Consider the following 14,388-nt stretch of genomic DNA (forward strand, 5'->3'; position numbering starts at 1 on the left):
AACTGAGGAGGAGCTCTTCTCAATATCTTCTGCGTGTTGATATATTTATCCTTGCCAATCTCCCGCTCTTTGTCACCGTAATGTCCGGTCCGGAACATTAATATCTAGCAATATTTCTGACCCCGTAACATGAATGAGGCTTTAATAACTGAGCCTTTAATAACCAAAACAGCTACTTGAGTAAAAGTAGATAATTGCTTACTGTAGTAGAGTAAAAGTTACGTAGTGTCATGATTTAAAACGGTAATGACCCAAATGCAGGCTCGGACGACGTTAAGTGAGAAACAAGGATTTATTTTCTAATTCAACGGGAATCACAAAGAACAATAGTTAATTGAAGTCAATCTGGACGTTAGCTACCACGGTGGCTGAACAAACGATCTGACGACGAGTGGGAGAAAAGCCAGGGTTTTTATGCCGTCAGAGTGATGAGTTGATTGACGGCAGGTGTGCTTCGGTGATGAACCAGGCAGAGTCAGGGAAATGTGCCACGCCCACTACACAGACAGAGACGAGTGCACAACACAAGAATGGGGAAAACAAAGGGAAACACAGGGAAACAATAATAACAATAACAATAAATTATTATTAATGTATTTTTTATTAATACATCTGATCTGCAACTAGTTGTTTTTAAACAATTCAAAGATTGCATGACCAATCGCTATCGCTGTCCGTCCAGAGCTCATAGTCTGGGCTACAACAACCCAGAAGTTAGTCTGTAATTCATCATTGAATCATGGTTTAATAATTGAATTCGACGCCAATGCAATTTTCTTTCAGTTGATGTAGATTTTTTTTTTCCCCCACATTTATTTTTTTTTACTTTTTTACTAACAGGTTATATTCAAATGGAGCAGAGTAAAATACTTGAGTCAAAGTGCACTAAAGTAAAACGTAAAATAACCTATACCCATAACTACTTAAAAATGACAAGTTACGCCCCAAAACGACTCAGTTACGGTAACAGGAGTAAACGTAATTCGGCACTTTCCACCTTTGTCGAAAAGTAAGAACGTCAAAGAGAGTCTTTACGAAACGTAAACGTTCAAAGCCAAATGTTTTACTAACACGTATTAGAACTTTTTGACCTATCGTGTATTACTATGTAACTGTGTACGTGTGTGCTTACTACAGTACAGTGGTGTTCTCAGTGTCCATCGAACCTTAACGTGACGCACGACAACACACACAAAAAAAACCAACAACGTTGCACACGGGAGACTGTGATTCAGTAATGCAGATTTATTAGAATATTCAGAGTAGTGCTGTAAGTCCTCGTCCACTCCGGCCTCTGTCCTCTCACAGTGTACACGGACACGTCGGTCTGGGGGGGACAGAGACTCATGCAGTGACACGAGCCTGTAGAGCAAATCAACAAAAGCCTAATGCCTATCATTTATATTACTAATTACAGAATTTACACGGACAGAACTTCCATTGAGCACTTCGAAGAAATAGCTTTGTTTCTCACAGATATAATAAAATAAAAAATATTAATAAATACATGTTGTTGTTTTTTTTTGTTTTTTTTGCCTCTTGAATAGATTTCTAGAGTTAAAACAGTCAGCTGTGGATTCATTTTTTTTTTTTTTGTTTTTTTTTTTTTGACTCCCGCAGTAGAATGCAACACGGTGTTCCACGAGCAGCTTCACCTCAGGATGGGAGAAGAGATTTGATAAATACGCAGAGGAAAAAGGTGTGGTTCTGCTTGTGTCCTGGTCGTGACGAACGTTTGTTTTTATATCTGTCTGCTGCAGGATACTTGTTGTGACGAACGTTTGTTTTATATCTGTCTGCTGCAGGATACTTAAGAAAGGCGGAAGTGGAAGTGATGGAGTAGACCACCCACATTACTGTAAGGGTCGCAGGAATAGAATGACACCAACTCAACTCTCAGTTCTTTGTACAAACCGATGACGGCCTCCTTTTCCGGGTCTCTTCATCTCAGTATCATCCGACATTTTCTGCACCACGTATCGGTTTCATTTAAAAAACAAAAAAAAAAACAAAACAAACAAAAAAAAACTGTAACCTGATCAAGTGCAGAAACGGGGGCTGAGCAAAAGTGATCGTTTTAAAGAGTGATAAAATACCATGCAGACAATTTTATTTGAAAAATTTTTCAACTTTTTACTACTTCTACCTTGTGGCCCAGTACCAAATGATTTACGACCCAGTACTGGCACCTAGCCCGGTGATGGCTCTATATCAGTGGTTCTCTGTTATTTTCTGTCATGTGCTCCCCTTTGGGGACCCCCTCGAATTAAATACTATTGAGAACCTGATAACATGTATATTTTTTATCTGTACAAGCCCCTGTGTGAGTTGCTGCCCCCTAGTGACTGGAGGCTTGTTATCATTCAAGCAAAAAAAAAAGTCCTCATTGTTTATAGAGCCTGGAATTAGGCTCAGACTTTGGAATGATGGTAGTGAGTGTCAAGACTTGTAGAGAGGAGGAGGAGGAGGAGGAGGATCATATTGAAGAAGGTCTGAACCCAAGTCTGGACCCGTCGTCTTTAATTGGACTTCTTGGTTTTTCCTGTTTTGCTCGACGAACAGAATTAACAGGGTTCCTGATTGTGAGTGTGTGTGTGTGTCCGGAAGTTGTGCTAATGGATGAAAGAACGTCTTTTTTTGTGGTATGCACATAAAACCTAAGCTGTTTGTTTGAGTGTGGATTTCCAAGTGCTCAGGGCAGAGGACGCGATGATATGCAAGACACAGACAGAGGACAGCGTGTTTCTATGCGGTGTATGACTCACGGATGTGTGTTGTTGTTGTTTGTTTGGTTGGTTTTTTTTTTTGTTTTGTTTTTTTTAAATGAAGGAAAAAACACACACACACACGGACAAACGTGTTCTCTGTTCGACTTTGTAAGAGTGACCTCTGGTCCATGTCCGGGTAGTGTATATGTCAGGCGTAATGTGCACAGTTGCATAATAGGTTGAAAGGACAGAAGGACAGAGGGCTTGTGTCCAACTGTTGACTGCCTTGTGTGTGTGTGTGTGTGTGTGTGTGTGTTTTGAATGACGTCGCCAGGATGTTTCCCTCAGAAGTATCCAAGGCTGAAGTTACGGCGTAGTAGACCACCGCTCTCACTGAAGCTCACTTCCCTCTGTTCCGGTCGACCGATTCCTGTCCACTCGTCTCGTCCTTTTCGCTGCGTCTGTGCTTCAAAACAGATTTGTCTTGATGGCCGGGTTGGGTTTTCTGTGGAAGGAGGACAGAACTCCAGCAAAAGGCCCGGTCATACTGTCCGCCGGCTGCCAGGCCTTCAGGATCTCCTGAGTCTGGGCAGCGGGCTGGGCCACGGCGGGGTTGGACGGCCCCAGGCTGGACCAGCTGGGCGGCTTTAGGCCCTGCAGGACCGGGGAGCTTGAGGCGTTGACGTAGCTGTTGGCGGGCACCGGACTCGGGCTCAGGCTGGCCGGGCTGCCCAGGTTTCCGTTGGCCGAGCCGGGCAGGGAGGCGGTGCTGTCGGGTGTAGGGCTGCAGGTAGATTCTTTGGACTCGTCATCGTCTGATGAGGATCTGGTCTCTCCACCTTTCTTCCCGCCAGAGCTGCTGCCGGTGGTGCTGCTGCCCGTGGCGCCACCAGAGCTGTTGGCTTTGGCGTTGGCTGCGCGCTCCTGTTTACGGAACTTGGCACGTCTGTTCTGAAACCACACCTGTTCAACACAGACAGAGGGTTGATGCATTAGAAAAGAGACAGCTTTTTTTTTTAAACAAACCTTATCTCCTCAGCAGAAGAATCTAGAATCCTGTTCCCCTCACCTGGACACGGGCCTCGGTCAAATCTATCTTCAGGGCCAGCTCCTCCCGGGTGTAAATGTCCGGGTAGTGAGTCTCTGCGAACACCCGCTCCAGCTCCTTCAGCTGAGAGCTGGTGAAGGTTGTTCTGATGCGACGCTGCTTCCGCTTCTCGTTCAGGCCCGAGGGGTCCGAGAAAAACTTGTAAGGAACTAAGAAAAAAATAAATAATAAATTCAGTGACGGTTATAAGGTCATAATAAATTTTAAAAGAATTCATTTTTAGGTAAAAAAAAACAAACAAACAAAAAAGCGCAAAGGCCGTGCGTAAGAAGCGCGTAGACGCCTTTTGTTTTCCTTGTAGTGACGTCACGTAATTATAACAGTTTTCACACGGTGCTAATTAAAGTTGTAACATTCAGAATTCACCGGTTTTATCATTTGAATTTCAAAGGAAACATCGCGAGATGTGAAATCCAGACGCAGGGAGTTGTTTTTGTTTTGTTTTTTATTTTGCTATTTTTATTTCGAAAAGTATGATTATACTAACAAAAATTTTAAAAAAATATTTACAAATAGCTACAATATTATAATACTAATTTGCATGATATTATTTAAATTTATATATTTTTGCAGTAAAATTTAGGGCTTCATTTCAGATTGACGTAATGTTAAATGTTAAAGTTAACTTTCATTTTAAAAGCACTAAATCTTGAGAGATTTCAAACGTACATTTCCAAAAAGAAAATAATAACGTTTATATCCAAAATTATTTTTGTTTTCGTCAAATAATAATACAGAAAAAGAACCAGAAAAAGAGACTGAATGAACAAACGAATTAAGATTGATAATGATGATAATTATTATTATTATTATTAGCGTAATAAAATGTCAATTAATACTTTAGATTTCTATAATGACAAATGTATGTTTTATTATTATTATTATTGTAATTATTAACATTAATCGGGTACATTCACTTGGCATTTCATACAGAATTAAGTCAATAAACTAATGTAAAACACTAACTAAATCTATTTAAACCATTTAATAGACTTGAATTTCCACGGGATATTTTTTTTTTTTAAACTTATCTCCCGGTCCCTGTACCTGAGGAGTAGGGAGTCGGTTGGTGCTCCCTCAGGGCCCCTAGTGTACAGCTGGCCGTGCTGAGCGGAGCGCAGCCCGGATTGGAGAAGGGTCCGCTCCGGATCGGGTTGTACTGGAAAGAGCTGGCCTGGCTGCAGGAGCTGAAGTCCGCGTAGGCCGACGCTTCCATGGCCGCCATGCAGGAGTCGTAGGAGTTCAGGTAGGAGTAATCCATCTTATACATGGAGGAGAGCCGGTGCGAACACCGCCGTGTAGACAACCAGCAGGTAGGGTAGGAGCGAGTCGGTGAGGTCTCAGGGAGGGAGGAGAGGACGCCGAGCTGCGGTTCTTCTGCGTCTCCACGAGTCTGTTCCAGCCGTGCGTACAAAAAAAAAAAAAAGGTCTCCAAAAAATTTCACAGCAAATAATCCCGACCTTATTTTTCCTCTATACTTTCTCCTCTTCCTCTCTCTCTGTGTGTCTGGACTGCCCTGCTCCTCCTCTTGCTGTAACTCCTTTGGACTGTGCTCCTCCTGCCCTCTCTCTCTGTCTCTCTCTCTCTTTCTCTCTCTCTCTATCTGTCCCGTTGTTCCGTGTGACAGCGCGCTGCGCCTCCTGCACTGTTTATAATAAACTTGGCAGAGCGAAAGACAATAGCGAGGCGGTGGTCTGGACTTTCCATGACAATGCTGTGCCAGTGAGGGAGCGTGGACAAGGACAGCCCACCGCCCCCGCCCCCGCCCGCCCCAACTCCGATCAACCAACCACCACACAACCCAACCGAGGCTGCACCAACTGTACCCGCCCACCCACTTTAGACACATCGCGCAGGTGTCACTTAAATGATCAGATTTAACGAAATAGATTTTTAAAAAGATATATATATAATTGTTGCGACATAAACATGAGGGAAAACACGGTGTCGCTGTTCAACCTATCCTCATTTATTCACCCAAAACACGCGTCACTGTCGTTCTGGTGAATTTTGGAGCATTTTTTTAAGACACATTGTCATCTTCTCAGGGCTGTAGTTTAGGATTATTTAGTTAGGATTATTAATATTTACCTGATTTTTAAAATTGCCCGCAAATCACTATGATGCCTTTTCCACAGACCAAAGACATAAAAGTAAAAAAAATAGATTTTTTTTTGTTACAGTCAATTCCCTGCTAAAAGTATTTGATTTAGTGTTTCAAATCCATTCCGACTATTTATTTTAGTTATGTTGTATTTATATCCTCGGTAAGACCGTTTAAAAATTAAATCATCATTACGAAATCAATTTAGGAAACTCAACAGCCTGACTGTTGGATAAATGAGACACAAACATTTTGTTCACAAATGTCCCCACATAAGAACATATATATTTTGCCATCTTTTAGGTCAATTTCTGGCATATATTTCGCGATTAATCAGCCCAAATACGGTGTAAAATTATCCTACTGTGCAGTCGTCAAAATTTAGCCCCACGTTTAACATAGTATTGTCTCAGAAAAAAAAACGTTGTACATAAAGTTGGGACACTTTAACATAAGATTACACACCGACAGGAGTCAATAAATAATAATAATAACTGTCTAATATTAGATGTTGCGCCTCCAAAATACGAAAATTGGACTTAAACCATCGTGTGTTTAGGTTCCGCATCAGGCGTTATCTCGGTTACAGATAGCGCTGCATACATAAGGGCCCAAAATACAACACAACATAAAAAAAAAACCGTGTGCGTAAACGGTGTGTTTTTGGCGGGACGACTGTTGTGCCGGAAACAAACAGCTGCGGCCGCACACGAGTCTTTACGTGGCAGCAAACGTCCAGATGTGACGGTGATTGGTGAGATTAAAAGCTGTGATTCGATTCCGATCACTTTTAGGGAGATGTCACTGTGGTGAGCGTCAGGTTGATGTATAGGGAGCGAGGAGGGAAGAGGAAAGAGGAGAGCCGCGGAGAGGAGAGGACTGGAAACGCACTGACGCCACATAAATTGGTTTAAGTTTATTGTTCGGTGTCATACAATGTGATAAGTCATATCCCACATGGCCTTACACACACACACACACATTCTCTCTCTCTCTTTCTCTCTCTCTCTCTCGCTTTCATACACACATCTTCACAGTTCCAGCGTGTGTCCCCGCGTTTTCCCGCCTCCCCTCGTGAAATTAACAGCCTTTTTATTAGTCGATACATTTCGGCAGAATAATACAATCCACAAACCAAAATTACGTTGCGCGTGAAATTAATCGAGTTCTGGGTGCGTGCGCGCGCATGTAAGGCTCCATGGTGCGCGCTCTTAACCGGGCTTGACCAGAGGCTGCACGGGTCTGCTGTAAAATGACATTACACACACGTGCGAGCATGCGTGCACGCGCCTGTCGTTCTGAGGTGTTTTTTTTCTTCTTCTGAGGAACACAAAGGATAATCAAAGGGATTTTTTCGACTAATAATCGGACTGAAAACAAACACAGACGAGTTTGTAGTTATATAATAATAACAATAAAAAAAACCCATCTATTGTTGGTGTATCTGTAAGTCTTTCTTAAAGTAGGGCCTTTAGTCGCAGACAGCAGACAGGTCATTAATTATTTTTGTTTTTTTGTTGAGCAATTACACATTTACATTAACATAAATCATTTATCATACAAAAATATACAACAAAAATTGACTAAGCACTATTGCGTCACAAATTTTATGGGATACGTTTTGTTTCCGATTTTTTTTTTTTTTTTTTTTTTTTTTTCCAATTTTAAGATAAATTTAATTTGAAATGTTTCCCGCGTCATTATGGTAACGGAAGCCACACATTTGGTTCACAGTTGAAAACATTACCTTATTGCTAATGGTCTTTGTGTCTGTATGGAAAGTAACGACTGTCTCAATAATAATGTTAAACTAGCATTATTATGGAAAAAATTAAGATAAAAATATATTGGAAAATATGTGAGGTATAAGAATAGAGTCGATAGTCAATCTTTTTAAAAAAATGAACATTTCATTTAAAGAAATTCACATTTTCCGTTCGGAGTCATGATTCCCCTTCACAGGGTTCAGAGGTGAGTTTGCCCAGAAACTTAAACAGTTTCAAGTTAAACTTCTGGTTCCTCAAAAAAAAAAAAAAAAAAGAGCAGCCGCAGCCGCATCAGCATTACGATGCTGCGGCAGCGACCCTAGCTCTCTCTCTCTCCCTCTCTCCCTTTCCCATTTAAACCCCATTTAAAGTCTAATCCCTTCAAAGAGCAGAGCGGTCTCTTCCAGGCCGTTAATCCAGCCATAGTGCTGCTGCTCAGGGGGAGACCTCTCCTCTGCTGAGGCTTTAACTTTGGACTTTTACATTCATGACGGAAACAGTAACGGAGAGCTTTGGCATTCATGACGTCTGAGTCAACAGAGGGAGACACAATGGTCCCCCAGAGGCTTCTGAGGGCCCCTGAGAGAGAGAGGGAGAAGGAGAGAGAGGGAGAGAGAGAGAGAGAGAGCGAGCCCCGGCCGTGAGGGATTATAGTAGGCCCGTTCACACGGAGGTTCTGAATTATTATAGGAAAACTGATGAGTTATCGCCATAATTGACCACTGAACTGAAATACAATCTGAGTGCTTTTGTCACGGTTATCTACAATGACGATTCTCCGATGACAACACGTGGTCATATGATTAATTAACCCCGATTTTATTAAGATTATAAATGATTTTGGGAGCGATACGAAAAATAATTTAAAAAAAAAATCTTTTAACTATCCTAATGCATTGTTTTTTATCGCCTGCATCGCGATAGAACGGCCTTAACGGTTATTTCTGATTCTCCACCGGAAATAGGAAAGGCTAAAGCCCGCGAAGGTGCTTCGCGGGCTTATATGTCCATCAGATATAGAGTCCACACTGTGGACATCTGATGGATTGATGGATGGGTGGGTGGCGTTGATGCAGAGAAGGTGGTGTATTTGTACCTTCGGACAGAAGACATGTGGGTAAGGGATGGTCAAAAGATGGGACACAGGTCTAAAGAAAAGCCAGGCGGGAGGTCCAGTCCCAGGTCCCAGTCCTAATCCCAGTCCCTGTCCTGGTGTCTGTATGCTGGCACACTGGTGGTGGTCTGTATCCTGTCAGTCACGGGGCCTGGGAGAACAGCGATCCATCAAGAAAGCTGGGAGAAGGAATGAGTGTCGGGCTCTGGCTGGTTATCGATCCTACCGGGTCTGGGTGGAAGTGTGCTCTTTGTTAATTGAACAAACACGCGTCGCGTTTATACAGTTACCAAGTCAGTGTTCACATAAACACATACGGAGGCCGTAAACACAGCGGTAGACACAGGCCGGAAGTCTCGAAACAGTGATTTACGACAGAAAAAAATGAATGACGTTTCCACTGAGTCATTTTATCTGACGCGTTGTTGAACGCGGGGGGAAAAAAACTGTGCCGTTGTTGCTGTTTTACACTTTTAAATGTTGTTTCTATTATTGCCATGGGGTTTCACGGACGGTTACTCCATTACATTACATTTTATATAAATATGAATATTAAATTATTAGTCTGACAGAATTCGCTTTGCTCCTTGTAAACACAGCCTTGTTTTGTTTTGTTTTTTCATTGTGTTTATATTTACTGTGACCATAAATGTTACGAATAGATGCCCAAATTGACCGTTAAGAATACTTTTAAACGTGTTTCTGTGATATTTGGACGGATGTGACGCCCTGTTCTCCCCTGAGGCCTCCACCTTCACTTCTGCTGACTGTACCGTCACCGAAACGTGTCGTGTCATCGTTCCTTTCATGCCTTCCTCCTGTCCGAGGTGCGTTTGAGTGCGCATTAAATAAATCAAAAATCACACATGCTGCCGTTAACATCCACCCCCCTCTTTCTCTCTACTACTACTCTTTTCTTCTCTCTCTCCCCCTTTCTCCTCTCCTCTCCACAGCATACAGCTCCTGTGCGTTTGATTTAACCGATGATGGATGAGAAGACGGGGTAGGTAGGAGCGCAAGAGGGGAAGACGAAGGGGAGAAGGAGGAGGGTAGTGGTGTTTCTAGGCCCGGGGGGTGAAGGGGAGGGGGTCGGTTCGCCCGGTCCCGCATTTCAATCTCCAATTACGGGAATGTGCGGTGATGCTGCGGAGCTCGTCTGAGCAGAAGCCACGCTGTTCAGCATTTGAATCAGGTCCAAACCTGATCATAATAAAACTAGTCCTGACTGAGAGTGGTGCCCTGTGTATCAACAGTCAGGTCCCTGTCAGTGATTTCAGTGAAAGTGTATGGGGCTAAAAATTCAGGGGTGTCAAACTCATTTTGGTTCACGGGCCACATACAATCAAATTAGAAGTGGGCCCGACCACTACCATCATAACCTAATTAACTATAAAGAACACGCGCGCCGTGATTGCCCCCCCTTTTCATGCTAGGAAGTACATTAGATATGTATTTGTATTGATTCATATTTAATGAAATATATATTCAAAAAATATATTGACTAGAAAGTGTGTATTTTTTTAATATTCAAAATTCATCGAGTGGGCCGGATTAAACACCCTAGCGGACCGGGTTTGGACCGCGGGCCGTATGTTTGACACCTCGGGGCTAAATTGTTGGAATCTATAAGAATAAGAATAATACCAGGACAAACACTAACACAACTGAAGATGCTAATCTATAAGAATAATACAAGGACAAACACTAACACAACTGAAGATGTACGAATTTTACCCTTTAGGTTTTACAACAGGGACTTTTAATTTGAAAGGGAAAAGCAATAAGGTCTCTATATCCGGTGCAAATGTTTAAAAGTTAACATCATGGCCAATCTACGCAACTTGGTTAGAAATGAACGAAAAATCGCGGCCAGAAAATAACGTCATTTTTAAACAAGAACTATTGACATTTTTTCTTGTAATTTTTTTTCATCTGCATTTTTACTGTACAACCCATCTTATCAAAGATGCCTATTCTTAATAGAATGCCGGAAAAGGTAGCCATGAATGCAAACCAGTGACACCACACTGACACACGTGTGCGCCGTGACGCAGAGCAGCTGCGGATATCCAACATGCTGCGCACCACGACTGTATTATACTAATGGATAGAGGCATGTTACTTTTAAAAAAAAAGAAGCGTTTTAGGATAAAAAGCAGGTCCCGGGAGAGCAGACTGCTCACATACACACATGCACACGCAGAGCACAGCTGGAGCGCGCAGGAGAGCTTCTCCAAACAGGCTAATTAGATCTGCAGCTCTGGCCCTGCGCTCTGAAAGCAGCCCAGCGGCGGGACGCGCAGAGCTGTGGAAAGTTAATTCAATTAAATTCACTCTAAACTAATTAGGCTGCAATCTGCCACGCGAGCTGTCCCTGAGCAAGGTTCGAATTAGGCAGAATGGATTTGTTCCTTTTCTTTGGGAGAAAGACGCACAGACATGCTTCTTTTTTTTCTTTTTGGGCTGGTCCATTATATGTCTTTTCTGTAAATTCTCCCAGGGGAGGGTCACGTGGGTGCCTGGTGGTGACCGGATGGAGAGCCGTGTCGCGCACTGTGCACCGTCCGCCAGCGCCAGCAATGCACCAGCCAGAAACTCCTCCATCCCGGGGCCCCTCCGGAGTCCAACCCCATGCTGCCGTTAACATCCACCCCCCTCTTTCTCTCTACTACTACTACTCTTTTCTTCTCTCTCCCCCTTTCTCCTCTCCTCTCCACAGCATACAGCTCCTGTGCGTTTGATTTAACCGATGATGGATGAGAAGACGGGGTAGGTAGGAGCGCAAGAGGGGAAGACGAAGGGGAGAAGGAGGAGGGTAGTGGTGTTTCTAGGCCCGGGGGGTGAAGGGGAGGGGGTCGGTTCGCCCGGTCCCGCATTTCAATCTCCAATTACGGGAATGTGCGGTGATGCTGCGGAGCTCGTCTGAGCAGAAGCCACGCTGTTCAGCATTTGAATCAGGTCCAAACCTGATCATAATAAAACTAGTCCTGACTGAGAGTGGTGCCCTGTGTATCAACAGTCAGGTCCCTGTCAGTGATTTCAGTGAAAGTGTATGGGGCTAAAAATTTTAGGGGTGTCAAACTCATTTTGGTTCACGGGCCACATACAATCAAATTAGAAGTGGGCCCGACCACTACCATCATAACCTAATTAACTATAAATAACAATATCTCCGTGATTTCCCCCTTTTCATGCTAAGAAGTACATTAGATATGTATTTGTATTGATTCATATTTAATGAAATATATATTCAAAAAATATATTGACTAGAAAGTGTGTATTTTTTTAATATTCAAAATTCATCGAGTGGGCCGGATTAAACACCCTAGCGGACCGGGTTTGGACCGCGGGCCGTATGTTTGACACCTCGGGGCTAAATTGTTCTAATCTATAAGAATAATACAAGGACAAACACTAACACAACTGAAGATGTACGAATTTTACCCTTTAGGTTTTACAACAGGGACTTTTAATTTGAAAGGGAAAAGCAATAAGGTCTCTATATCCGGTGCAAATGTTTAAAAGTTAACATCATGGCCAATCTACGCAACTTGGTTAGAAATGAACGAAAAATCGCGGCCAGAAAATAACGTCATTTTTAAACAAGAACTATTGACATTTTTTCTTGTAATTTTTTTTCATCTGCATTTTTACTGTACAACCCATCTTATCAAAGATGCCTATTCTTAATAGAATGCCGGAAAAGGTAGCCATGAATGCAAACCAGTGACACCACACTGACACACGTGTGCGCCGTGACGCAGAGCAGCTGCGGATATCCAACATGCTGCGCACCACGACTGTATTATACTAATGGATAGAGGCATGTTACTTTTAAAAAAAAAGAAGCGTTTTAGGATAAAAAGCAGGTCCCGGGAGAGCAGACTGCTCACATACACACATGCACACGCAGAGCACAGCTGGAGCGCGCAGGAGAGCTTCTCCAAACAGGCTAATTAGATCTGCAGCTCTGGCCCTGCGCTCTGAAAGCAGCCCAGCGGCGGGACGCGCAGAGCTGTGGAAAGTTAATTCAATTAAATTCACTCTAAACTAATTAGGCTGCAATCTGCCACGCGAGCTGTCCCTGAGCAAGGTTCGAATTAGGCAGAATGGATTTGTTCCTTTTCTTTGGGAGAAAGACGCACAGACATGCTTCTTTTTTTTCTTTTTGGGCTGGTCCATTATATGTCTTTTCTGTAAATTCTCCCAGGGGAGGGTCACGTGGGTGCCTGGTGGTGACCGGATGGAGAGCCGTGTCGCGCACTGTGCACCGTCCGCCAGCGCCAGCAATGCACCAGCCAGAAACTCCTCCATCACGGGGCCCCTCCGGAGTCAAAGCAGAGCCCCGTGTGAGGTGACCTGCTCTGCAGCTAGCTGCAAGCTGCGCGGAACGAGGAGCTTCTTCAACCTGCAGCTGGGAGTGTAGTGAGGTAATGGAGGTGAAATCGATCGCTCTCCTGTAGAGTGGGTGGGTGTGTGTGTGCGTGTGTGGATAGGGGAGAGGGACACGGATGAAAATCCTCCGTTAAGAGCAGGGACAGATATGATAATGGGACAACCTCTAGTAGTCGTTCATCATTCAGCACCTCCACCTGCCTGCTGCTGCTGCACCTCGGCTACAGCTGCTACTGCCGCTGCTGCTGTGATACTACACGAATTCAACCTGTGGTACGCAGGCAAAATGCAGCCACTGAAGCACAACCTAAAGCCCACCAAAACACAAAAAAAAAAAAATGCTTTTTTTTTTGCCATGCCACAATAAATGACTGAATATAGTTGTATTCATCGTTGAAGTCCTCAAGGCCAAACATTTCTGATGACAAAGTCTTAAATGAAAAGATTTATCCTTCATGTTCCAAAAACAAAATCTGGGAAAATCCACTCCTTTTTTTTTTTTTTTTTTCTTTTTGTGGTTCAGAATAGGTCTCAAGAGCCCCAGCAATTTCACCTCTACATAATTGTTCATGTTAAGGCTTCACATCTTCGGAAATTTGGGACTTTACTCAGACTTTACGCCAACTGAGACCAGTTTTTTGACATGCAAAAATCACACACATAAAGGCTAAAAGGCTAAAATGCTTTTATTATTATTCACGCCATCTATTGGGGAAACGTAGGTATTGCAGGGAAATAGGCAGTATAATGATATATATATAAATATATATAAATAAATAAATTATATAATTTAGAAACGTTTGGCGGGTCAAAGTCAAAATCGTACGAACTGATTGCTGACCCTAGTGCAAAGACCGGCTGCCAACAGCCTATGAAAAACGGCGTTAGGGTTACAGTTGAGGTTAGGGAGATGTGGATTTGTTGTGTCTTGTGTGTCTGTTTTGCAGACAAAGGACATTATTATTTCAAATACTTCTCTTTCCACCTAATACACGGCACGTTTTGGTGCAGTAAATGGTGAGCGAATCCTTCGACAACAGCTGAACTCTAATGCGGTTAGAGACAGTGTTTTGTGGAGCTTTATTTTATACTGTCATCAAATCGTCATAAATCAATAGATAATCCCTTATTTCTCACCCCGTCAACTGTATTTTATGCAATTAGACTTTTTTGCACCCCCCCCCCCCCCCCC

General features: G+C 43.1%; 1 protein-coding gene across 1 annotated transcript; it reads right to left on the reverse strand.

Annotated features, from left to right (window-relative positions):
- Positions 1-2,818: 2,818 nt before the first annotated feature.
- Positions 2,819-5,378, reverse strand: phox2a (paired like homeobox 2A). The gene is made up of 3 exons (XM_008309817.3): positions 4,864-5,378; positions 3,778-3,965; positions 2,819-3,671 (listed from the first exon to the last, which is right to left on the reverse strand). Exons 1-3 carry the CDS (start codon positions 5,084-5,086, stop codon positions 3,177-3,179), a joined length of 906 nt encoding a protein of 301 aa, XP_008308039.1. The 5' UTR covers positions 5,087-5,378; the 3' UTR covers positions 2,819-3,176.
- Between the last annotated feature and the right edge of the window lie 9,010 nt (positions 5,379-14,388).

This window comes from Cynoglossus semilaevis, chromosome 4 (assembly GCF_000523025.1).
Source record: "Cynoglossus semilaevis isolate Cse_v1.0 chromosome 4, Cse_v1.0, whole genome shotgun sequence".
NCBI classification, from domain to species: Eukaryota; Metazoa; Chordata; class Actinopteri; order Pleuronectiformes; family Cynoglossidae; genus Cynoglossus; species Cynoglossus semilaevis.

Excerpts from the sequence above, each read along its gene's own strand:
- phox2a (XM_008309817.3), bottom strand. The coding sequence starts at position 5,086 with ATGTATAAGATGGATTACTCCTACCTGAACTCCTACGACTCCTGCATG. Across the intron at positions 3,966-4,863 it reads ACCGACTCCCTACTCCTCAG|TTCCTTACAAGTTTTTCTCG; the intron begins GTACAGGGACCG and ends TTTTTTTCTTAG. Across the intron at positions 3,672-3,777 it reads TGACCGAGGCCCGTGTCCAG|GTGTGGTTTCAGAACAGACG; the intron begins GTGAGGGGAACA and ends TGTGTTGAACAG.